At 44.6% G+C, this 25,150-nt stretch overlaps 1 protein-coding gene and 1 long non-coding RNA gene across 47 annotated transcripts in view; one reads left to right on the plus strand and one right to left on the minus strand.

Annotated features, from left to right (window-relative positions):
* Positions 1-288: 288 nt before the first annotated feature.
* On the minus strand, positions 289-1,296 carry LOC134475214 (uncharacterized). Its single transcript, XR_010046237.1, has 2 exons — positions 1,212-1,296; positions 289-558 (listed from the first exon to the last, which is right to left on the minus strand). It is a non-coding gene; the product is annotated as an uncharacterized LOC134475214 (long non-coding RNA).
* Tcf7l2 (transcription factor 7 like 2) overlaps positions 418-25,150 on the plus strand; it is a 183,497-nt gene continuing 158,764 nt past the window's right edge. For 25 of the 46 annotated variants that reach the window (XM_063244709.1, XM_063244714.1, XM_063244715.1 and 22 more), the window contains exons 1-4: positions 418-606; positions 875-941; positions 1,123-1,247; positions 12,657-12,725. In XM_063244709.1, the coding sequence (XP_063100779.1) occupies positions 418-606; positions 875-941; positions 1,123-1,247; positions 12,657-12,725 (450 nt within the window). The remainder of the gene's footprint in view (positions 607-874; positions 942-1,122; positions 1,248-12,656; positions 12,726-25,150) is intronic. The other 21 variants (XM_063244716.1, XM_063244718.1, XM_063244727.1 and 18 more) reach the window with 1 other exon arrangement.

Consider the following 25,150-nt stretch of genomic DNA (forward strand, 5'->3'; position numbering starts at 1 on the left):
AGCTCTCAGTCTAACTTCAACTCACTCAAATCCGAGCGGCACGAGCTCCTCCTGTATCTTCGGCTTCCCCCCCCTTTGCTCTTTATATCTGACTTCTTGTTGTTGTTGGTGTTTTTTTACCCCCCTTTTTTATTTATTATTTTTTTGCACATTGATCGGATCCTTGGGAACGAGAGAAAAAAGAAACCCAAACTCACGCGTGCAGAAGATCTCCCCCCTTCCCCTTCCCTCCTCCCTCTTTTCCCCTCCCCAGGAGAGAAAGACCCCAAAGCAGAAAAAAAGTTCACCTTGGACTCCTCTTTTTCTTGCATTTTTTGTGGGGGGGGGGAACTTTTTGGGGGTGATTTTTTTTTTTTTTTGGCTTTTCTTCTTCCTTCATTTTTCTTCCAAAATTGCTGCTGGTGGGTGAAAAAAAAAATGCCGCAGCTGAACGGCGGTGGAGGGGATGACCTAGGCGCCAACGACGAACTGATTTCCTTCAAAGACGAGGGCGAGCAGGAGGAGAAGAGCTCCGAAAACTCGTCGGCAGAGAGGGATTTAGCTGATGTCAAATCGTCTCTAGTCAATGAATCAGAAACGAATCAAAACAGCTCCTCCGATTCCGAGGTAGGAAAAGCCCCTCGGGCTGGTGGGGTTTTTTATCTCTTTGCTGGGCTTGGCAAAGGTGCTTGGAAGGGGAGAAGCCGGGGCTGGGGGCGGCGGCGGGCGCCGCGGGCCGGGCGGGCGGCGTGTGTGCGCGGTGCCACCATTGCAAAAACTTGTAACCCTGTTTTTCTGTCCCCCCCACCCCACCCCATCCCGCCGGTTCTCCCCCCTTCTCCCCCTCTGCGTGGCATTTGCCCCTCGCCTCCCCACCTCCACCCCTCCGGGAAAGGCGGAAAGACGGCCTCCGCCTCGCTCCGAAAGTTTCCGAGATAAATCCCGGGAAAGTTTGGAAGAAGGTGAGTACGCCCCGCACGCCCCGCAGCCGCCCGGCGCTGCCCCCTCCGCGCCCCGACCCCGCGCCCCGCGCCGCCCGGGCCCGCGCCGGCCCGGCCCCGGGGGCCACTTTCTAAAAAGTTTCTCTTGCTCTCTCCCGCTCCGCGCGGCCGCCGCTGTCCCCTCGCCGCCCCGCCATGTTAGCCGCCAAGAGGCAAGATGGAGGGCTCTTTAAGGGGCCACCGTATCCCGGCTACCCTTTCATCATGATCCCCGACCTGACGAGCCCCTACCTCCCCAACGGATCGCTCTCGCCCACCGCCCGAACCGTAAGTGCCTCGCGCGCGCGGCCCCGCATGCGGCCTGCTCTCCCCTCCCTCCCTCCTCCATCCCTCCCCTCCCCTCCCCTCCCCCGCCCCTGCTCTGCCTCCCCTCCCCCGCCCTCCCCCGCCCGGGGCCCAGGCGGCCCCAAACTCTCCAAACTTTTCTGCCTTTTGTGGACTGATTTGTTTGCACTTTGCAGTGTTCTTGCTTTCAGTTTGCTGTCTCGCGTTGTTGGGAGCCCTTTCTTCCCAAGCTGGGCTTGACTGGGGGTGGGAGAAAAAAAAATCAGAACTTTTTTTGTGCGCTCTGGTTCCCCCTCCCCCTTCGGTGGTGGTGTTTGTTTCTTTACCCTGGGAAGAGGACTGCGGGGCTCTTTCTTTGCTCTCCCTTTCTCTCCCTTCCTTCCCTCTTCTGTGGCGTCTTGGGCTTTCCCCGGTTAACCCCTTGGCTGCCGCCGGCCGGCCGGCGGTGAGGGGCGCGGGCGGCGAGTGCGTTTTCCGGCCGGCGCGGCCCGGGTGCGCGGGCGAGCGCGCGGAGCCGGGGCCCCGTACAGGCGCCTGTGCTTTCTCTTTCGGGCACTTATTTAGCTTTCTAGTGGCGATCACTGGTTCTCGGTCCTCTTTCCCCTGGAAGGTCACACTTCCCAGGCCGGTCCTGCCGCAAACTTGGGGGCCCTGGGCGTCCTTTTCCGGGGCACCTCTGCAGGGCCGCGAGCGCCCCGGGCGCCGTGGCGGGCTCGGCTGCCCTTCGCGCTGGCTGCGGGCAGCGCGAGGCAGCCGGGCCGGCTCCGAGGCGCTCCTGCCCGGAGTTCTTGGTTTGCACACCAGGTTGGCCTTCTCCGAGCCGAGTTGATACTTTCTAGCGAAATTTGGTACCTAGAAGTGAGAGTCGCGGTTTGTTCTCTCGGGTTTTTCCGAAGGCCCTCCTCAGTGGGCCCTGGTGGGGGCCAGAGACCAGGGTGCACGGGTTATAGATGGTACTGGGGATTTAGGTGGCCAGAGGTGTCTATCCTTCGAGGGAGTGGCTCGCTGATTGCAGGCCACCCAAGTTTGGGGGCCCCAGGGCTGCGCAGGGTGCCCGGATCCCGCAGCGCCTCCTGCAACCTGAGTTCAGCAGCCTCCGCTGACGCTGGTTCACACGGTTCATCCCCTCCCCCCCGCAGGTCTCTGCCCCCTGCCCTCTCCCTGAACCCCCTCCCTCCATCCTACTCTTTTCTGAAAAATCCTGGCTTAGGGATCTCTAGACACGCAAGCCGCGTTTGTGCCCAGCTCCTCCAGATTGTCATTTTGCAGTTTCTTGGGTTTGGCCCCCCGCCCTTTATTTACACACGCTACTTTTGTTTTTTTCTTTTATGGTAACTCGAGATGGCAATTTGAAATAATGCACCCACTGTTGAGCTATAGTGGATTCGGTACTCATGGCCAGAGGTTTGTTGGGCGGGAGTCAATCAGATCTACAAGTGTTTTTAAGTATTAAAATATTAACTATCAGGTTTGACTTGTTTTTTGGGGGCCCTGACAAAATGGCAAGGGCATGCTAAATGGGTCATTTTTTATGGCCAGGAAAGAGAAATAATTATTCCCCCCTCCCTTCCCGGCGCCCTGGCTTCTGCATGCTTGGGAGGCTGGGAGAGCCGTTCTGCCCGACCTCTTCCTGCAGGGCCCGCTCTTTCAGGCTGTAGGGGCCGGGCTCTGGGCTTGCAACTGGAGAAAAGGCAGGATTTGGTATTTTTTCTTAGAAGCTTGTGGGTATCTTAAAAGGGACTCTTCGTCTTAAAATCGGAGTATTCCTGTACCAACCCGACCAAGCAGCATTCCAAAGTAATCTTGGGAATTTCTTTTTCTCCTCCCCTCCTTCCTACCTTGGAAACCTCTTTGGTATTTTAAAATCCACATAGCCATCTGAAAGGCCACCTGAATGCTGGGCTTTGATGGCCAGCTTGTTGGCTCTGGACTTTTTAAATTCCCTGTCTGTGACTGCTGGCAATCTTGCCCTAACATTGCCTAAAACTTGAACTGTTGTGTGGTGCCGTAATTAGGAAACAGGGAAATTGTTAAAGGCAAATAAATGATTTCTCGGTGAGAAAAGGAAGGCTCCCGACCCTGTATCCTCTTTGTGGGCATTATAGGAATAGATGCCGGCTAGTTATTTTAATTGTGGACATAGCGGGTGGCCTTGTATTGTGACATCAGATTGAGTCTAAGAAGACATTTCTGAACTCAGTAGGCAGTTTTAGTATTTGCATGTCAAATACTAGCAGACATCTTGGTGTACACTGCCTGATCCTCCTTCCTCTGTTACCTGGGTTAGATTATGTACTCCAAAATTAAAGTTATTATTTAGGCTGGTAAGCGGAGCAATGGAAATGAGGACCCGAGGCTGTTATGTGTCACTCTTGACATCTTCGATCAGAGGGGCCAGCTTGCAATTCCAGATTTGATACTGCTGTGGGAGGAATCCATTGGCAAGACAGTGGTCATTCCGGGCTCATCTGAATTTCTCAGTGCTTCGTAGGGTCTGTTTTTGAAGGGCAAGGTATAAAGACAAATTAACGGTATGCTTTTTCTCTTCCTGATCCTCCTTGTGGTGGTGGTTTTTCGGTATTTTTTTTTCTTTTTTTTTGTGCCGCATTTTTTGTGACTAGCATACCTGTAAAGCAGCTGCACCCTTTAAAAAGCAAACTCCCTGGATCCCTGGTTTCTGCTTTTCTATTTATGAATGTAAAGAATGAAGAGTGTCATTAAATCGGCTTATGATGAATAATATATTATCTCAGGAATAATACTTTAATTGCTGAAGACGCCACAAAGCTTGATAGTAATAATTTTATTTTAAAATGACAAAGATTGCTGCATAACATTAATTTAGTCTTTGATACAGTAATAAGAATGGCTTTTAAAAAGACAGATTCAGATACAAAAACGCATTAAGGAGGGATCTATGTAAGAGGATGGGAAGATTTAGAATTGTAAATATTAGAATTGTGATAACATTTGTGTACTAAAAATAAGGATACTGTTACCATGTTAAAGTTGGCAGGAAAGAATATTTTTATACTTCTTTTTTCCTCCTGGTAAACAAGAAATGGGGCTACAGTGGTTGAAATTTAGTTATGTTTTGGATTTCTTTTTAAGGGCTTAATTTTTAGAACTGTAGCATCAGTTTTTTTTTAATCCAAAGTTATCTGATTTTCAACTGAGTTATTTGCTACTAGTTTGAACAGATAAATAAGCAGCATCTTGAATTCAGTTTTGAAGCAGGAATCTAGCATTTCAAGGGCAACTAGAGGGGCCTATTCATTGGAGTTTTATTTAGCTGGGCAACTTCCCTCTCTGGCTTGTGAAAAATGGATGTTTTCTCCTGGCTCAAACAACGTAATCCTTTCTGATACAAAAGATTTAGATGTTGGAGTGTGAAGGGTTAATGTTGGTTCTTCCCTGTTGTCTTCCTTCCCCCACCTTTACCCCTGATTGTTTTGACAACACTTTTCAAAGTGTGACATTCCAAGCCCCCCTACATAACAATGTAATATTACTGTAATTACACAGGTCATTACATTTTAAATAGAGAACAATAAAATGCTTATCGCCTTGAAAAAGAACAGGTGTTCTTGGCCTTCTTTGGTATTTATGCTAATTGTTTTTCATCTCCTTCAGAAATATTTATGGCGAACATGTTTAGATTTCAATCTCGGTGCAATGGCATTAATTCCGTGCTAATCTTTATAGGTTGGGGTTTAATGTCTACAGAATGGATTATGGGCTCAATAATTAAAATAAGTCATTATTTTAATGATTATAAATTTAGTATGCCAGTGCTTTGCAGTTTGTGGACATTAAGGATTTTTGAAACCCCAAAAACAAACTCGTAGGCAGTTGGGAGCCAGAAGTGCTTATCTGGAAGTGTTTTTGGAAACTTCTCACTGCTTAAGGGAAGTAGCTTTGACTGATGCCCCCTATCTCTGATGGAGAAAAGATTTTTGAAGAAAACAATAAGCTGTCCTTGCTAGGAATTTTCCACCTTGATTTTAATTTTACTGATAGGGATTTCATTTAGAGTCTCTGCTGGAAGTTGGTCAGCTTTCTGTTTCTTAGCAAGCTGTGGAAAAGTTACAGGATGGTTTCAAGAATGCTGTTCTGTTAATAGCATAGGATTGCTGCAGTTCTGCACGCCATTTAAAAAAAAAATACTTGCTTTAGAAAGCTAGCATTGTAATAGTTGCACCAGAGGCTTGCTTTTAAAGATTACAGTAGAAGGCTTTCCAGGATTTGAATGCCTCCTTATATATGCCACAAAGTGATTTGGGTGTGTGCAAAAAGTGCTTAGATTTCTCCATTGAGAAAATTCTGGTGCAACTTCTCTTACACACTCACAGTGATAAACTTGAAGGTATCTAAGAGGATTTTGTATTTTGTCAGATGTTTCACAACAGGGGCCCCGAATCACATTAAAAATGCACTGTAGAAAGGACAGCTGCAAATTTTTGTGTGGACGCGTGTTTCTAGACCATGACTAACACTCCAAGGACCTTTTCCTCAGCTGTCTGGAAGTTATGTGGAAGTTGGTTTATTGGCAGTTAAGTATGAGAAAACCTGGATTTAGCAAACGCTCGCTCTCCTACACAGGAAGTGGATGACATTATATTGGGGGAAGGGAGACGTTAGGCAGGACGATTTACTCATTTTTTGTTTTTTAAATCATGGTGTTGCCAAATAAACAAGCACTTGCCGAGGAGGTAGATGTAAGCTCTTTAGGCTTGGTAAGAGAAATCAGATAACATCTTTGGCCACATTTATAACTCTTTGGAGGTGACACATTTCAGTGTTTTGAAAAGGAGAGATGAAGCAAATTCTTGAGGGTTTGATTTCTGAAAAGGGGGATACATCCTGTGGGTGTCTGAGTTTCTTCTGAGAGTGAATATTAGCAACTATGTAAGTAAATCTTCAAGTCTTACTCATAATTGAGCACATTTGTGAAGGAAATGGTTAATTTTACAACCAAAGGCAAAGTTGCACCTCGACAGGTCTGCTGAAAGAAATGTGCCCCAGTCCTTTGCTGGCAAGCGCACTGGGTCATAAATCCACAGGCTTTATTTACAGCCCATAACACTTATGAATGTTAAGATATTTGACGCCACGTTGGCCTTATAATATTCAAGGTCCGCAGACATTGGCAGTAGCTCAAATTTCTCTCACTAATTATAAGCAGTGAAATGGGGGGGGGGTACCGCAAAGGCTGCCCTCCCCCTTCTCCAGTCTGAGTTTACGGAGACAAACCCCGGCTTTGGCAGCTGACCTGTACTTTTCTTCTACGCTATTGTTACACACATTTATAAAGAGCACTTTGAGGGATGGGATTGTAGTGGGGCCTCTGCACAAATGCCTTTTTCAAAAGCAAAGTTGCTGTGGTTGTTTGCATCCTTTCCTTTTTCTTCTGGTTTTCCCCTTTTTCCTTCCTTACTCTTTTGTTCTTTAACCCTTTGCCCCTTTTCTGGATCCTACTTTGTCTATATTGTGCATATTTCCCAGAATACTTAAAGAAACCTGAGATGGGAGACCATGCTTTAATTTATATGATGTTCCACTGAGCTGGCAGGGAAAATATACACATTGCATTGTGCTCTAGTTAATAGGAGGGTTAATCAGAAAAAGTGAGGTGAGTGAGGAGAGTTGATTAAAAGAATTTAATAGACAAGGAAGAAATAATGCAGGTTTACGCTAGGGCTGGAAGACCACTCATTTGGGAAAAATATCCTGGCATCTGGGGAAGCAGTCACAGAAAATCATACAGAGGTGGCAGAAACAAATCTTGACCAAGAAGAGGAGGTAGGATGAAGAATTGGTGATAGCGGAGTAATAGTGTTTGAAATCTAGCAGGAGTATCATGGGAGAAGTATGTTGGTTTTGCTGGGCAGAGGTTGGTTCCAGGTCCCTCCCCACCCAAAGTGTTCTGTCTGGCGACAAGTATGTTTTCTATCAGTTATCCAGAATGCATCTGGAGCTGGCTGGGTGTTATCTGTGGCGGAGAAGCTGATTGTCTTGCCAGTTTTAACTTAGGTTTAAAAAGTGGGCTGTCTGGTGTGAGTATCACACACACACACACACACACACACACACACACACACACAGAGTACCAGGGATGTGAGATTCAGAGGCTTGTGGGGTGACTCTTGAGCGACAGCGGGAGCTGATGGCTCTGTCGTTTGTTCCCGCATCCTTCCCTCTATCCAGCTATCCAGCTCAAACTTAAAGACCTAGGCTGAAAGGTTTTATTTTCTAATCAATGGAATGCAGAAACTTACTAGCCCTCAGGGATGGATGTGAATCCCTTAACAGCTCATTACAAAGATGGGGCTGTGGGATCTTTGAACGGGGGTTATCAGCCACGATGTTCTTCGGTTTTCCCATGATAGGTTTCTCTTCCTTAGGCACATCTGATTTCGGACGGGTGATTCAGCCCGTTATATTTTATTCTTTTTGTCATGAAGTGGCCTCAGATAGTGCGATCTGCAGGGAAAGGAAAGGCTGTTAATGATACCGGCTCTGAAGGGGTTAACCTTGCTCGCTAAAGTTTGGCATCATGAAAATAAATTTGAGGCCTGGTAGGCATTAGCAGGGCACAGCGCATTTACAGAGCTTAATTAGTACGAACTGTAATTGTTCATGGTCTGCCAGAAGTAATGTTCAGGAAAAGTGGAGTCCCTTTCTTGCAGTCTTCAGTTTGAAACCGATAAATCACTTGCATATTTGTGTAGTGATTCAAATGGAGCTAAGACCTCTCCCATCCCAACATGTGGTAAATTGTAAAGTCAATGAATTGCAGATGTAGGCTACAGTGAGATTCTCTAAGAAAATGCAGAATGAATGGGAAAGAATGATGCTATAAATATTTACTGAGAAGATAACTAGATTCCTGCGTGTTGGGCCAATTATGATGTACTAAATATATTAGCAAAATGCTTAAAAAATGGAAAGGATTTGTGTGGGTCTTTGGGTGGGTTGGTTTGTTTTGGAAAGTGAAATAAAAGGCACTGTGTTATTGTCATGTCAGTTTTATTGAGCTTGAATCACAATGGCATACCCAGGGAAGGACACATGAAGCCCACATTAATGCAAATTAATTCGTTATGAGTTGCAGCACTGTGACTGCTAAGTGGAGTAATGGGGCATCATTTTAAGAGTGTTAGTGTAGCAACTTTTAATGAAAAATGCTGCGTTAAGAACATGCCTCAGCACTTCAGCCCATGTGTTTTTATAGGCTGGAAATGTGTTTTATACAAGAGGCAGAAACTTCATTCACTTTTTTTCTCCCAGTTTAAGGATGTTAATTGTGTTTGAAGAAAACCATCTAATTTTTCCAAAAACCAATCCAGCAATGCCTACCACCAGCACCAAGTTCAACTTCAGCTTTTTGTCTTTTTGGTACAGATGGAAGCCTGAAGTAGAAAAACAATGAGTGTAACATTCCCCCGTAGACCTGTGGATAAAACTTTCTTGAAGCAATTTTTTTTCTTCTTAGAGGATTTTGGTCTCAGGCAATGTTGCAAGTCAATACTTCTTTCCCCAAATGTGAGTAGGTGGAGATGTATGGAAGCTGTAAAAGTTAATGATCGTTCTCTGACTCATAGCTGATGGTTTCAGGTTGAGGAAAAGAAAAAAAAAAATTAATGAGGGTAAATAGACATTTGATGGAACACTGAGACAGTAGGAGAGATTGTTCTTGTGTCTAAGGGCTTGCATTTTGTTGCAGCAGGATTTCTGAAGGAGAATGCCAGGAAGTAGAAAGGCAGTGCCATTGTTAGATGGTTGGTTTAGGATGCTGCAGATGTTCAAGTCTAGTTCTTTGCAAGAATGCTTAAACCAAAGGACCTACTAGTTATCCTGGTCAAACGTTTTACCTCCCATAAAATGAAAAGGCTCTCAACCTGGGATAGGAGGGGTTGTGTACACACTGGTTTGTGGTTCTGCTGCCATGGTCCCTCAAAATGACTGATAAAGCGAGGTCTTAGATATAGTTAAAAGAAAAATATTTTTTCCTTTGAGCTAATGACATGGAAATTAGACTTTAAGTAGCTCCCATAGGTTAAAGAAGAAAGTAGATCAAAAAACCCCAAGAAAACGAAAACCTCTTAGAAAATGAATGTTATTTTGTAGTATATGAAAGAAAAAGACAGGTGATTCATAAACCTAAAAGTAAAGCTCCATTTCATTTCAATTTAGTGGAATGAATAGGCATGAGAAATTAATCTTCATCCCACTGGAAGGAAGTTAACAGTGCTGGAAAAAAGCAACACAGGGCTTCAAAAATTTTTGGTTGGGGAGGTGCTTCAGAGAGAGGGTGATACTCCAGTGGCTGAAAGAAGCTGCTTCCTCTTCCTTCCATCTCTGGGTTATCTCTGATCTGTATCTGAAACATCAAGTCTAGAGCCAGCAGTAGTGATTAGAAATAAAATGAGAGAAACTGGAATGTGGCAGTTAATGTTGAGGTTCCGAGAGCTGCCCGCTCTCACGGTTCTTTCTGTGGACCCGTGGGGCCTGGGTGGCTGGAGTGATAGAGCGGGGAGGATGGGCTGGCCACTGTGAACAAGCCCCCAAGAAGGGAACGTTACTTTGTTGAAAAGGGCTGAAATCAAAAGTACCCCGGAGTCTTCCTTGGATGGCTGGTGTGGCCTCTCCAGGTAGAGACACAGGTTAGAGCACCCCAGTTGCAGGCTGAAGAAGTGAAGTAGAACCCCGCGGCTGACCTGTGTACCTGGTTCATAAACTCAGCTGTGCCTGAGCCATCTCCTCTGGATCTCTCCCTCCCCTCCTCTCCCAAAACACAGAGGCCAGCCATCTCTCACTCATTCTTTCCTGGTAGCTTCTGGAGAGATAGAAATGATGGTTCCTAGAGTGCCAAGGTTTTCCTGGGTATTTATGTTTTACCTTTGCCTTAAAAAGCCGGACTAAAACAAGGCAAGTTTATGTGTTACAGGGAAGACAAAAGCAGTCAAAATGTGCATTTCAGGAGAGTATTTTTGGAAAAAGAGGGGAGAGAAACCAAAAGGAGAAATGAGAAAATTTTAAGTCCTTTTCATGGCATTTGGAGGTCTGGGAGCTCAGAATTCTGTGCATTACGGTGGCTATTGGTTGAGAGTGAAGATGTGACTTAGATGGAATGCACTGCTTGTACAGGGTGTGAGGTGGTGGCAGGTTTCCTGCATTGCTGGACTCCTGAGATGTTACATGGCTTGGAAGGTGTAAAGTGGAGTGTGTGTGTGTGTGTGTGTGTGTGTGTGTGTGTGTAAAACGGAAGGTTAAAATCAACAGCGTCCTTTATGTTGGATTCTCTGCTGAGGAACGTGCAGCTGCATTTGTGCTGTTTAATTGCAGCGTTTTCTCCGGCATTGTTAGTGTTATTTGGGTGGTGATGAAGGAAGGATTAAGAACAGAACTGGACAAGTGAAAATTGAATTTGGCTTAGCCACAGTTTCATTAATTTATTCATAAGACTGTGACTCTATGAAATTATTTTCCACGACATATCCCTAGTTATCAGGTGTCCATTCAATTTTAATTGACAATATAAGATTCCTGTGGTTACCCTGAGTAAAGATTGCCTAGGGCTCCCGCAGGGTTTATGGGAAGAAAAGCTTGGACAAGTTTCCATTAAGCTCTGAATCAGGCAATTGGAAACGTGGAGAATAAGACTGGCTGAAAAGAAGGACAAGTTGCTTGCTCTGCTCAGGGGAAGAACCACCTCTCTGGCCAAGAATTCCAAACTTGCAGAAAGACCTGTCCCAAGCACGAAAGTTGTTTTAACACGATGCAGGATTGTCACAGTAATTAGTGCAATCTCCACTTACTGAGTGGCAGTTTTTACAAAAAGGAGAAGGGGACAAAGAGTGCAAATTTATCTTTTTTCTTCCTCCGGGTGTGTGAGGCTGCAGGGTTGCTCATGTGGGTTTTTCTGCTGCTTGTTGATCCTGTGTTGTTTTGTGGGGGGAGAGTGGTTTATTGCTTGGCCTTGACACGTATAGGGTTGTTGCTTCTTATTAATCTTTTTGGTACACACACACACACACACACACACGCACGCACACAAAACAGATAAAATTATCTCAGTCCCCTATGTACTAAAGTATGATATTCAGCCTTATCCCATGAGCAGGGGGGATTTAGACTTTTTATTTTATTGCTACTAGGTTTTGTATATTTTGAATTAGTTCAGAAGTTCTTGTGCAAATTTTTAAATTTTTCCTTAAAAAACAAAACAAAACAAAACAAAACAAAACAAAACAGTGAACAGAAGGATTTTTCTTCCAGGGACCAGGGTACAATTTAACTGGGTCTAAAACTCAGTTGCAGCCTAAATTATGTTTTGTTCTAGTGACACAGAAATTTCTGGTACCAGTAATAATATTGTCTTAGTAATAATATTTTGTGATAACATAGTTCTGTGTCTGGGGATTTGCTTGTTGCAGTAATTTCTCAGCTTCATCATTTTCAGATAACTACTGAGATCCTTTAGTGATTGTGGTGTTATTTATAAAATAAATTAGCCGAAGGTATTTGTTTTCCTAATTGATAGGATCCCAAGATTCACAGGTATTATTTGGGAAAATGAGAATTAGGTGGGGAATCTTGGTGTTCCTTTTGGATTTGGGGTCCCCTCTCCCATGATGGGTGGTCTGCAGGGCTGCAGAGGGGAAGGCTGAGCTGACATAGGCCTTGGTCATTCAGGGACTGAAGAAGCCAGGACTCACTAGTAGGTGGCTATTCGAACACTGTTGGCTGTGGGCACCACTGCTGGCTGTTGGGCACCGTGGCTCCCTCTTTGGGGAAGTGTGGATTACTAGAGTGCAGGCTCCTGGAGATGTCCTGGGACAGGCGGCTTAGTCATTGTGAAAGAATGTGTAAGGCATTGCGTGGCCCCTGAATTCTGTCAAACATTTGTTTACCCAGAAATAGAATGGTGCTGGGGTGCCAGGGCCCACAGATTAGAAATAGTGGGGAAGGGGCTTGTACTCTTTGCGGTCTTGTGGCTTCTCAGAATCCTTTGGTAAACTTTACTGTGCCTCTCCTACATGTTGCAATTCTGATGACTTTTCCCAGCAAAGTTAATTTTTCTTCTGCCTCCTGCTCAGCACACTGGCTTCTTTATGTTCTAATGGGCTTCAGTCTTTTTCTTGTCGTTGATTCTTTCCTGCCCCTCCCCCTTCTGCTTATTAAATAGATGCTTTAAAAAAAAAAAAACCCAAACTTTAGTATGATCATTTTACCCATAGTAACAAATAAAAGTACACGGGTCTTGAGTGAATGCCAAGGCTTTCAGTTTTATCTAAGAAGGTTTGTCTGCTATTCATAAACTGCTTAAGATGTTTTCTTGTAGTTTGTGACATAAGCAGAACGCTTTGATTTGGTTTCTTTCTACAGCTCCATTTTCAGTCCGGCAGCTCACATTACTCTGCGTACAAAACGATTGAACACCAGATTGCAGTTCAGGTAGGAAATGTGAGAGATTCTGAAGCTTGAATTGTCACTGTGTAGGTTTCCTGTGCCTTTTATTCTCCACCCCTCCCACCTAAATGATGATGATGTCACGTGATGATGATGATGATGTTGACACTGATGACGGTGGTGGTGGTGGTGGTGGTGGTGGTGGTGATGGTGATGGTGATGGTGCTGGTGACTAAATTATTGGGAGGTGGGAAGCAAAGAAAAAGGCAGAAGAAATGCTGCTGCAATGATTTAAAGATCTGGAAAGAAAGAGAAGCCAGTGTTTTTTGTTAAGAGTGTGTTGATCAGGCTCACGGGCTCATAGACCCCAGCCTGAAATTGCCTTTTGCTTAAGGAGGAGGTCTGGTTTTGGGGAGTAAAATGGAGTTGTGAACTGAATAGGAAGAATTAAGGGGGAGATGGGAGAGGAGGCCCTGTGGCAGCCAGAGAGAGTTGTTTCCTGTGGGTCAGAATCACATTAAGTGGTGCTAAGAATATCACTTTTACCCCGATTGTCCTGAAATGTTGATTTCTCTTGGACTGTTGATACATGATTCTGAAAACACTGGAAGGGAAAGGCAACAAATCCCGACTTCTGATGAGTGCCCTGTTTCCTGCTCATGTAGTACTTCTATTCTCTTAAATCCAAAGGCTAAACAAATCACAGACTAATATAGACTCGGGACTGAACCGAAGCCAACAGAAAGCAGTAGTGGAGGGAGAACAAACTTAATATGATTTTCGTCTGTCTGCCTGGCCTTGCGAGGATAGATGTACTCCTGCAGTTACTGATAGATGTACTCCTGGAGTCGCTCACTGATGGTGCCAGAACTTCTGGTGTGTTCTGGCATAACTCTTGGAAGGGAAGTTTTTGAAACCTTTTGTTGTGGTGTGCAATACTGGCTCAAGGTTCTTCTATTCCTGTCAGTTGATGTTGGTTTGGTAGATTGTCCGTGTTAATCACTGTTCTGTCATGTAAAGAACCTTTGTGCATCCCTGTGGATGTGTGTGTGTGTGTGTGTGTGTGTGTGTGTGTGTGTATGCATGCGTGCGTGCTCGCATGTGACTGTGTGATCTTGGGCAGCTCTTGCAGCCTTGCGTCTTTGTAGCCTTGCCATTTCAAATCTGTATCTTCCTTAATAAGGCTTTGAAATGGTTACTTGCCCCAGGTAAATGGAATTCTTCCACCATGAAAAATATGAGTCAGCAGACATTTTTATTTGGTGGATTCCTAACCTTTTTTTGTGCTTATTTCAAGGCTACAGTAAGCTGGTTTTAAAAATATTTTGATTACTTCTGTGGCTGTGCTTTGTGTGTATTTTAGGGGAAAGTGCCACCCTTGGTTTTACCCCTCCATCCCAGCTTGAAGACCAGTGTGTTCTCAGCTTGCAGTTAAGTTGTTCTTCCTGGCGTGCTCCCTCCATTCTTTTGATTAAGGCCTACTAAGTGGAGCTCTCTGAAAAAGGTCTAGAGGCAGGGCTGAGTTAGAGAGCATGCCCAAACTTTGACTTGGTTGACTGAGCAGGTGAACTAAAAGTGCCCCAAGGCCTCCTGCATCTTGGAGAGTGCTGGAAAATCTTGTTGCCCGGGGTGTGTGGGAATTGTCCAGGCTGAATAGGATAGTGATCTTTATCTTGGTGTGGAAAGGCTGGCTAGGGCCATGTCACTGGGAGACCAGCCGAGACCAGACCAGCTGTTGACTCTTTACACCCGGAGTTGAAATGCCCCTTGTTTGGTCGAGCAACTCGTTCTTCTCCAAACCACCTGGCACGGGACAGGCCATGGGAAGCTCTTTCTCAGGAGGAAGATGGAGTGAATTACAGAGCTCATTGTTCTGGAGGACTGAAGCCATCACTATTCCTCCATGAACAGGTACCATTGTTCTGCCCTCCTCTATTTGCTGAGGCTTGATGCCCATGTGGGCAGACAGAAAGACATTTGATTAGAGACCCAGCACCACGCTTTCAGCATTCATTTTCCCTCAGTGTCTGCAGGCCAGCACAAGGCCAAAGCCAAATGGCACCGAGCTGTAATTTTAGTGTTATCATCAAAGGATAAAAACAAAAGAAGCAAAGGGAGAAAAGGGGGAAACCTCAGACAAAGTGAAATGGTTCTCCGGGTACCCTGAGCGGCTCGCGGGTGCAGTGTGAAGAGGGAGTGACCGCTCCGATGTGCAGAGCAGGCCTTTTCCCTTCCCTCATTTTCTAGTCCAGGCTTAACTGAGGCCCAATTGTGGGTGGAATTTTCTTCCTTGGAAATTTAAAACGGTTTAACCTTAATAACTGCTGCATTTCAGTGGGAGCTGAGCTGGCACGTTGCTCTCCTAAGCTAGATCCTAAAATAACCTTGAGTAGCATGACACCGCACATCACATGAGGTCCTACCCTCTTCCTGCCCCATCTCTCCTGTTGTGCCAGGACTCTGCCAAGTTCCCTGTTTCCATGAATGGCCCCTGAGTGGTACTATAGGTATGTCAACGCCCTCATGAAAATGGGGCCCCACAGCAGTTGTTGTGTTGTGATCCTCCCCACTTTTGACAACCTCCTAGCTCCTTGTAGTTTTGAAAAGACAAGGGCTATGTATATGGGCATTCTCCCCAAATGCAGAGCACAAATGTAACTGGGGCCAAAATGAAAAGATCTTCAAAAAAAGACACGGTTACTTAGTTCTAGGTGCTGGCAGTTGAATGCCGATTGAACCCAAGGCCTCTTGCATGCTAAGCGCAGGCTCTGTGCTGGGGTACCCCTGAGCACTTGACTTTTTGGAAGTGCCACTGCAGTGTGCTTTAGAGCAGCACACGACATAGGTCTTCAGTAGAGAAGTAAATGAACTTTGACACATGTGACCATCCGTGAGACCATCACCAGATTGATACTTAGGTTGGGATTGGCATGCCCTTTCTGTAAAGGGCTAAATAACAGGGTTTTCAGCTTTCGGGGCCATGCTGTCCATCCACAGCTGCTCAGCTTTGCTGTTGTGGCTCAGAGGTATCTGAAGGTAAATCAGAGGCATAAACATGGCTTGGTGCCACTAAAACTTTATTTGTAAAAACAAACTGGCTAGATTTGGTGCACAGGCTTTCATTTGCTGTTCTCTGATAAGGACTCCCCAAAGTCCCCCTTGCTCCCTTCTTTTCCAGCTATCTTGCTTCTCTTCCTCTTTCCCCTCCTTCCAATGAAAATTCTCCCAGTCGCTTAGTTTTGCCTGCTTTTGGGCTTCAGGTAAATGGAGTCACACAGAGTGTACTGCTTTACTACTCAGTGTTAGGTTGATGAGTTGCATTCATGTTATCACAGGTGGCAACAGTCCGTTCCTTTTTGTTGCCACATAGTATTCCATAGGTGGCCATTGAGATAGGCCCCAGCGCACTTACTTTTTCTGTCTTTAGCCATTTGGATTGTTTCCAGTATTTTTCTGTTACGCATAAAGCTCTGTGCATGTTCTCAGGCATATCTTTTGGGGAATGTATGTTTCCATTTCTGTTGTTTGTGCACCGGTGGGCAACTTGGAGAGGTGAGAGGTAAATGCAATATTTACCTTTGCACTGACCTTTTGAGAGACCTGAACAGACACTTTTGATTGTTGTCATTGAATATTAGGTATATGAGATGTTTTTGGGGGGCAATAAAATGATCTAGTGCCCACAAACTACCCACCATCCCTGTTAAGTTGGGAAGACCATAGCAGGCGGAAATCAGAGCGGGGCCTAGGTTGCAGACTGGAAATAGCTGCTTCCTAGGGAAGCCCTGCAGGTGACTGGAGACCAGCGCATGCGCCTCTCTGTAGCCTCCCCGAAGGGAGCTTTTCCAGCACTCCTGTTCTCATCATTATCCCAACCCTGAGAACTGTGTTGCAATCAAGGTCAGGACCCATAGAAGATGTTTACCTTGGTTTTCAGAAGGGCTACTTCAGAACCAATTAAGCCTTTGTTTTAAGAGTATTTTGGCCAAAGGTTGATGTTTTAACACCAAGTCAGATGTGATTTTGGGGGGGGGGGACCATCTCTATGGAGCAAAAACAAACTGTGGAGACATTTCTTGATTGTTTTTCTTTGAGGATATGAAGTAGGGTGTGTGTCTATGTGTGTGTGTGCCAGTGAGATGTGCTTGTGCGTGTGCATAAAGATAACTAAGAGAGGATCCAGAAGAAATGGACCATTTTATTTGTTTACACAGCTGAGCGGTAGAGCTTGCAGTGGGTGTTGCTTTCTATCTTACCCTTGTGTTTGTGGAATCCATCCAAGCCTTCTTGAAGCATAGCGCTCCGCTTGGTTTTAGGACCGCTCTACCATGATTCACTATGGTGAACAGGACCCTCGCCCAGGGTATGGGTGGTCTGGAACCAGGGAAAGAAGGTTGCGAACAGGGGAACATCCCTGTGCTCTTCATTCCTTGTGTGAACTGGGTATCTTGTCCACAACCTAAATGATGTGGATCCTTGAGATTCTATGGCTTGGAGTCCATCTCTTAATCCACGTGATGAATGTGGCCAGAGATGAGAAGCAGCGGACTAAACTGGAATCTAAGAATGAGGTGGCAGTGTTTGTAAGGCCTCTGTCTCCCCTGTAATTTATATTTCTGATGGTGGTTGCCTGTCCTCTCACCTGCCATAAGCGACCTGGCCTTTCCATTGTCATAAGGATTTTCAGGTCTGGGCTGAGTGGAGAACTTCTAGAAACTCATTCAATTCTTGGTCCAGTGACTTCTGCTTTTTTTTTTTTTTTTTTTTTTTTTTTTTTTTTTTTTTTAGTCCTATAGCAGATAGGCGCTGAAGGTGCAGGTGCATTTTCTATAAGGAAACAAAGAGTGTGTGCATGTGTGTGACTACATGAGTGAGCTGGAGAGGGGATGTCATTTCACTAGAGAAGCTTTCAAAGCCTGTGAGTGCCAGGTGACTCACACTCGGGAAGTTCATTCACTTACAGTAGTAGTGACTGTCAGTCCAATTGTCCAGTTTAAGTCCATACTTCAGAATATTCACTGGCAAAAATGCATGTTGTGTATCTATGGTGTGCTAGGCCCATGGGGAATACATCTGTGAGCAAAAACAGACAAAAATAACATTTTCACAAGGCTGAAGTCTTAGTTATGTTTCAAATACTGAGTTGTTTTTTTTTTTTTTTGAATACTCCATTCTCTTGGTCTAATTGTGTTGGTTTCCAGCTCACTCCAGGGGTTATATTTTTAATCTGAGTTGTGACTTTCACCCTACTAAAGGTTGGGAATTACTACCTTAGATTAGAGTCTCCTAAAATCAATCCACTGATCATTTATTGGATGCTCGGTCATTTTTCAGTTCAGAATTGAAATTGAAAGCTGGCAGATGCTCCATTGGGGTAGCATTTGCTTATTTTGAGTGAGAAAGGGAGCTGCCCTTGTATTCTATTGAATTTTTGAAGCCTGTGCTTCTCAAGCTTCTATGAAGATGCTTGTGCAAGCTCAGTAAGAGAAGCGTTTGTTTAAGATAGAATAGTGTTGACACTGATGTGCATGGTGGTGGGGTCGGGGCGCTAACAACAGCTAATAATAATAGCAGTTTGTGTTTATCGAATTATCCTAATACATTGGGTCTGGTGTTAAGTGCTTTATGTGAATTATGTATCGATTTGTCGTAAGCAGCAGAGAGGGAAATCTGAAAGGCACAGTTATTGTTACTATTGCCATTGTCCCTATTTTGTAAATGAGGAAATAGACACCTCAGATGTTTTGCCCGAGGTCAGTTAGGATTGAAGCCCAGGTGGCGTGATTGGGGAATCTGTGTCTAGTGGCCTCATTCTGTTGTCTGTATGAAGCCACCTAGGTTCAAGGCTGGGGATGTGGTTTCAGGGGTAGAGCTCTCACCTAGCCTGCCCAAAGTGTTCAGTCTCCTGCAGCACAAACAATACAAACGCAACACAAAACAGACAAAACATAGGCAGTAGCCAACCATGTACGCAGCTTTCTGTCTGTGTGCGCAGGAATCACTTGGGAGCTGCTCCAAAGTACAGAACTCTGGGTTCCCTGCTTGGAGGTTCCCTTTCAGCTGGGCTAGGTCAATGTCTCCTGAATTAAAGTATGTATCTTCTGGAGGCACCTGGAGATTTTAAGATGCAGATTAGGGCTCTTCTTCCACCAAGAAGAGGCTCTTGAACCTCAGTTTTAGGATCTGTAAGTCTGGGGATGGTTCCCCACATTTAAGGTTTTTTTTTTTAAACAAGTTTTTGGGTAAAGCTGCTGCCCTTTCTCTGGTGACAGCACTTGGAGACCCACTGAACAGTGGTATTAGTTCCCAACTCTGGCTATGTGTTATGGTCACTTGGGAAGCTGCTAAGACTTTGCATATCCCTGGTTAGCTAAAGCTTTCCAGGTGACTTTAGTGATCAGTCTCCTGGTCTTGGGCATCTTGGAGCCTGTTTTCCTTTCCCATTATGCATTGTTTTGCTGCACATGGTTTTGGTAGGGGGACAGTAGTTATAGAGCTTTTCTTCATTCGGTTGATTTTAGCTTGATGTCTTTCCTTGGGGAGAAAAGAGCCCATCTACATTCAGAGCTATGAAGGGCAGCCTGCGTCTGTTTGAATAGTGCCAGGAACATCTGGGCGATGGTGGTGGCTGATGATGGCCACTGTTCACTAGGTTGGTACTACTGAGCGAAGGCTGGTCTGGTGCCTCACAGAAGGAGCCACAGAACCCTGCAGTGGGAGGGCTTGGCCGGCTAGTGCTTCTCAGACTTCGGGGTCATGCTGAAATGCAGACTCAGGTTTAATAAGTCTGGGGGCGGGGGCTGGGCTTCTGCATCTCTGCAGCTTAGGTGACACTGGTGCTTGCTCCCCACACCCTGTTGGAGTGGAGCACACACAGAGTCTGTTTTGCTAGGCCAGGAAACTGTGTTGCAAAGAGGCAGACTGGTCTATCCAAGGTTCTGCATCTCAGGGGAAACGGGGCAGGGCAGGAATTCAGTAGTCCAACTTCACTTTTGGTCTTAGTAGCTTATTTAGGTCAGTAGCAGGTGTGTGACTTTGGCCAGGTGAAATAAAACAATCTAGTTTTACCACTTTTTGCTTATTTTACTTTTCAACCTGTACCTGTTCAGAGTATATCATTTTGTTTGTGTGCACTGAGACAGCCCTGTTCATTCTCCACCATATTAAGGTGCTTAGGGACCAGCTTGCAGGATTTGTAGGAAGGCTGGTGAGGATACAAGGACAGTGTCTGGTCAGCTGCTGACCAGCTGCTCACATATCCCTCATGGGCCACCGTGAGTGTAGATGGAAGGCCTCATCTGTGACAGTCAGCTGTAGTTTTCTTAGCATAACTTTATTTTATAAGTCCTACTGTATAATATTTACTTTTTATAAAATCCTTGAAAATCATTGGGCTATTTAGCTGAGCACAGAAATTTCTAAATGGGTTGTGGCTGACATTTGCAGGCTTATCAGGCTTAGCACTTAATTTGTTTCTGGAGTTTGATTTGGTTGGATGGTATCAAATCCTGATCAGATAAGTGGCTGCAGTTTTTTTTCCCCCTTGCCTACTGGTTTACCTTGAAATCTCAGGATACTCTTCAATTAACTAGAAATGGCAACAATTATTCTCAAAGATTCCACCAAAACCACTGGTTGGTACGGTGTCTATTGGTTAATAAATAATACATTGAAATTTACAAATAAAATTGAAAAGTAGGTACTGTACTCTGGGTCTGTGTATCTATAATGAAGCATCTTCGTAAAACTTTTGGTTTTAACGGCTGTTGCTGAGAAAACATTAGATTCTAGCAGATTCCTTGAGTTGAGGCCCCAGCTGCAAAGTGGCATATCTTGTGGGATGAGATTTGATGACTTAATGCAGCCTCAGTACCAGTGATGCTTTGGGCTGAATACCTTTTCTTTTGCAGGGAATCATCCTGTGCCCTGTAGGTAGTTTATTTAGCTCTGTCCCCAGCCTCTACCCTCTTGATGCCATTAGTACCCAACAGAAGTGTGGCAACCAAAGCCGTCTCTGGAAATTGCCAAATGCCCAGTGAGGGTTAAAATCACTGCTAGTTGGGAACTGGCTGGCGTAGTATAACAGTTTAAAGGGAATGGCCTACCACCAGTGCTGGGGTAGCCTTACCTTGGCATTTTAAGGAAACAAATAGAGGAGTAGGTGGGTGGTCCAGCTAGTTCATGCTTCTGGAGTCTTTGGGATAGCCTGGGTTTGAGTCTTGGTTCTGGCAAACTTCTTAATTTGTAAGATGGGGGTGACAATGATAATAGCTGTTTCCAGAGGGATGTTGGGAGGGTGTATGAGACACAGTATGCAATGAGCTGGACAGTGCAGTGGTGCTTGCCAGCGCAGAGAAGGGTGCTTGATAAATGCAGACTGCTGTTTTTACCGTTGAGAACTATGAAGTACTTAGCTGCAGACTGAAAAGATGCCTTTTCCTGACATGCATTGTGTATGTTTTTTATTTGCTGTCAGGAATATCACACATGATGAATTTGATAACTGGACCATTTTTGCTAGGTGACCAAGATTTATGACTCCTGTTGGTTGCCATTTGCATTTCTCTTATGTCACTTACAGAATCTGCCTAGTCCTTTTTACATTTTGCTGCAATATAAGTTTTTCTGAAGGGCTGAGCTTGTGATGTTCTCATATTTGTCCACAGTCGCTGGGATTACAGGTGTGCACTACCAGCAATAAGTTTCTTTTTGTGCTTCATCAATAATTTGACCCCTTTGTCAACTTGATGTTCTTTTCCAGTTTTATGAGTTTTCAGTATCAGTGTTCCTTCTTTGCTGAACTTGTACTAAGGCATTGCTTAAATAAGGACTCACCATAGTTGGTCTGGTTTCTATTTATGTGATTGCTTTATAATTTTCAGAATGCTTGGAGGTCAGTTGGCTTTTAAACTATGTCTTGGTTTTTGTGTTACATAATAATAAGTAGTTTCGCCATTGGCTCATGACATTTTTGAGACTTTGACAGTCACCATCCATCCCTGCCGGGGAGTGTGAACAAGTGTTTTCCTACTTGTGGACGGATGAGCCTGTACAGATTCATTCCTGTCTGTGCCCAAACCCTGTGTTTCTCTGAATCCTGGAGTTGAGCTAAGGGGCCAGAATAAGTGGCTCTGGTTGAAATTGTCCAAGGCTTGAAAAAGGAAGTGTGTGGTAGTTAGTTGCCCATCCCACAGGAAGACAGGAAGATTCTTCTCCCTAGGGTTCTCGGGAGGCTGCCCTCCAGGGAGGACAGCCCTGTGTCAATAGTTTCTCAGTTGATTCAGTAAGCATTGTTGATGATTGAAATTGAAGAATTGTGGAGACAATTCATCTTGAGGAACAGAGAGCATCGGGTGTGAGCCAGGCTGCCGGGAGCAGACATTGACATACGGGCCGTCATCAAACTAATTGTTGTTTGAATTACCTGTTATGATCCGATGACAAATCTGCCTTGCTCCTGCCACTGGAGCAGAAAATGTAGCTTGAATTGGCGTGATGTTAGCAAGTGTAAACTGTACTTCAACAAGATGGATAAACCCAATTATGGGGCAGACCTGTAGAGAGAAAATCCATTTAAATCTCGTAATGTTAAGCAGAGCTGTGTTTAATTCATTTGGACCAATTTGGGAATGATGTATGAGTGGTGGTGAACATTAGTCAAGGGGGTGACGGTTGGGGAAAGGGATGTGCTGATGCCTCTGCTGCCACTCCGGGGAGGCAGCTGGGGTATCATCTCAGCAGCTTGCACTAATGGCGAGGAAAGGCAGAAATGACAAAACGATGTACTAACTACAGCAGGGGGAGCGGCGCTGTGTAAATGAACCAATGAGGAAAACATATGAAGCAGAAAGGAGAGGAGGTGTTCTTTCCTAAATGCCAATGACAGTCTAAAACGTAAAGGAAATGCGAGGTTCCCGTCTACATTTCTAGCCCCGGTACCTGAGTGGGCTTTGGTGAGCCTTGTGATGGAACCTAGAAATAGCTTTTCCTAGAAAGCAAGAGGATGACTTTAAAGAGAAAGGAGTGGATGGAGAAGGGAAGCTAATTTGAACTTTATATGCTGGGATATTTGATTCTTTATTAGAAAGCAGTTAATAGAAAATTATTATTCTGAAATGCCTATACATATATTTGAAAAAGTTTGAAAGTTCTTATGTATGTGTTTAAAATCCTCCCCCACCATTTGTATTTTTGAGACAGGGCTGTGCAATACGTAGTTCCAGCTGGCCTGGAACTCACTCACCTAAACTTGGGGCAATCCTCCTGCCTCAGCCTACCAAACACTGAGATTATAGACATGTGCCACCACACCTGGCTCTCTATGTTTAGGAACTACTGAGTTGTGACCCAAATTGCACACAGTCCTTGCTTTACTGATGAAGTGAGTGCAGACAGGTATTGCAGGAGGTAGCTTTCAGGACTGGTTATAGGAGTCTCTCACCTCAAGCTTGTAGGATATATGAGAACTGAAAGTCCCACTTTCACACAATGGTGATAACTTGTTTTGCATTTCTGGGTATTTAGGGATTTTTTATATAAAGATGCAATGATTTTATTTTTTTTACCCTTCCTCTCTGATGTTTGTTTTGCTGAGGATATTCTTATAAGATTCCAGCCTCCTTTAGTTTGGGAGGAGCTCATAAAGCCCCCTAATGAGTGGTCATTGTTGGATATTTCTCTTTTGGTTTGGGGGGTTTTCTTTCTTTTTTTTTTTCTGCTCTTTTGTGGAATAGACTGGACTTGGAAAGTGCTGTAGAAAGGGACTTGAAAAGACCAGAGTGTGTCAGGAGCTTGGAAGTGGGTGACCGAGAAATTCATGTCTGTGCACTGTGCTCTCAACTCCCATCCATCTAATGCTGTGAATGGAGGTTGAAGCCCTCCGGGGTTTTTTTGCTGTCATCAGGGGACAGTCCATTGTACGATGCCGTGGTGTATGGTTCTTTCCTCGTCTGGGCAAATCTTTTCTCCCAGAGCAAATTTGGAGGGATTTTACTTTCTATCTTTCTCCAATGTTCAGTTCAACAGAAGAGCTGATCATGGGTTGGTAATTAAAAAATGAAGAGCATACCATAACATTTCAGCACTTAGCATTTTGAGTCTGAATATTCCAATCCACTTCCCAGTCAAACGTAGGTAAAATGCTTTGAGAAATTTTAAACTACCATGGCCACCAAAAATCTCCCAGTACATGCAATGTACTGTGTGCCCTGCTCCATGATAGACCTCCAAATTACTTAAGAACAAGTAAGTACATAATTAAATGAATTTGGAAGAAACACACTGGGCTGGGCTTTCTAATCTGAAGGTCTTTTCAGTAAAAGAAGCTGCATTGCTTGTGTTCCGTCAGTTTCATGGGTGACCACAGTTGGCTGTGAAAGTGATGATCAGATTTAGACTCAAGGGTGAATATAGACTATGGACTGGGAAAGCAGTGGATAAGGGAGTTTCTGGAGAGCAGACACTAAGGGAAAGTGGCACCCTTTGCAGGCTAGGATGGCTCATGTGTGTTGGGTTGGGGCCCAGGGCCTTCTAGTGCTTTCTTCTGATTAGGTATCTGATATTTTTGTCAAGCTGAAATCATGTCCTTTTGATTAGCTCCTAAGATATATGTACCAGAAAACCTGGGAGTGTTGGATATGATACGGAAGTAAAATAATGAGATATCTAAATAAGGGCTTTATTGATTTATGGGCTGGGTGACACTCAGTGGAGTATTGAGGATATATGAGAGTCACAAACATCTGAACTTTATTCTTGTCATTAGAATAGAAAACAACTTCCCTGCTTCTTTAGTTGTTTAGTTTTTATTCTGGAATCCAACAACATGTATTTCTTCATAATTCCTGGATAAGTCAAGAGTTTCTGCATGTTCTTCTTAAAATATAAAATCTAAAGAAGATGGTGAGAAAGTAGAAAGGAGACTATTACTGGCCAACAGGGAGGGAGGAAGGGGCATAGGAGTGTGAGTAGTAGGAAGGGGTGGATATGAACAAAATGCGTTGTATGCATCGACCCCAACATGTGACGCAAGTCGGGTGATGAAAGATGCTAGGTGCATGTAGGAATCTTCCAAAGTGAAGACCATTAATCTGTATGACCAGTTAAGAAAACGAAAATAAGTTATAGAGTTTTAAAAAATCCTAAAAACAAATGATCACAGACCCAGGGTATTCTCTTTTTGTGACAGAGAACTTGGCTTGGCGATGTACATCCCTAGTCCTAGCTCCTTAGAAAGCTGAGGCAGGAGGATCCCATATCAAGTCCACTGTGGGTAATTTATTTTTTTATTATTTAAAAATTTTTTTTGGTACCGGGGATTGAACTCACAACCTTACGCTTGCCAGGCAGGCATTTATGCCACTGAGCTAAATCCTCGGCCCCAGGATTTAGTTTCTTGTTACACACATGCACATGCGTGGGTGCATGCGTGCACGTGTGCACACACACTCCCCCCTCAGAGAGTTTAAAGG

This window comes from Cavia porcellus, unplaced genomic scaffold, assembly GCF_034190915.1.
Source record: "Cavia porcellus strain 051 isolate PalLab524CR breed Dunkin Hartley unplaced genomic scaffold, mCavPor4.1 scaffold_2, whole genome shotgun sequence".
In the NCBI taxonomy this organism is placed as follows: domain Eukaryota; kingdom Metazoa; phylum Chordata; class Mammalia; order Rodentia; family Caviidae; genus Cavia; species Cavia porcellus.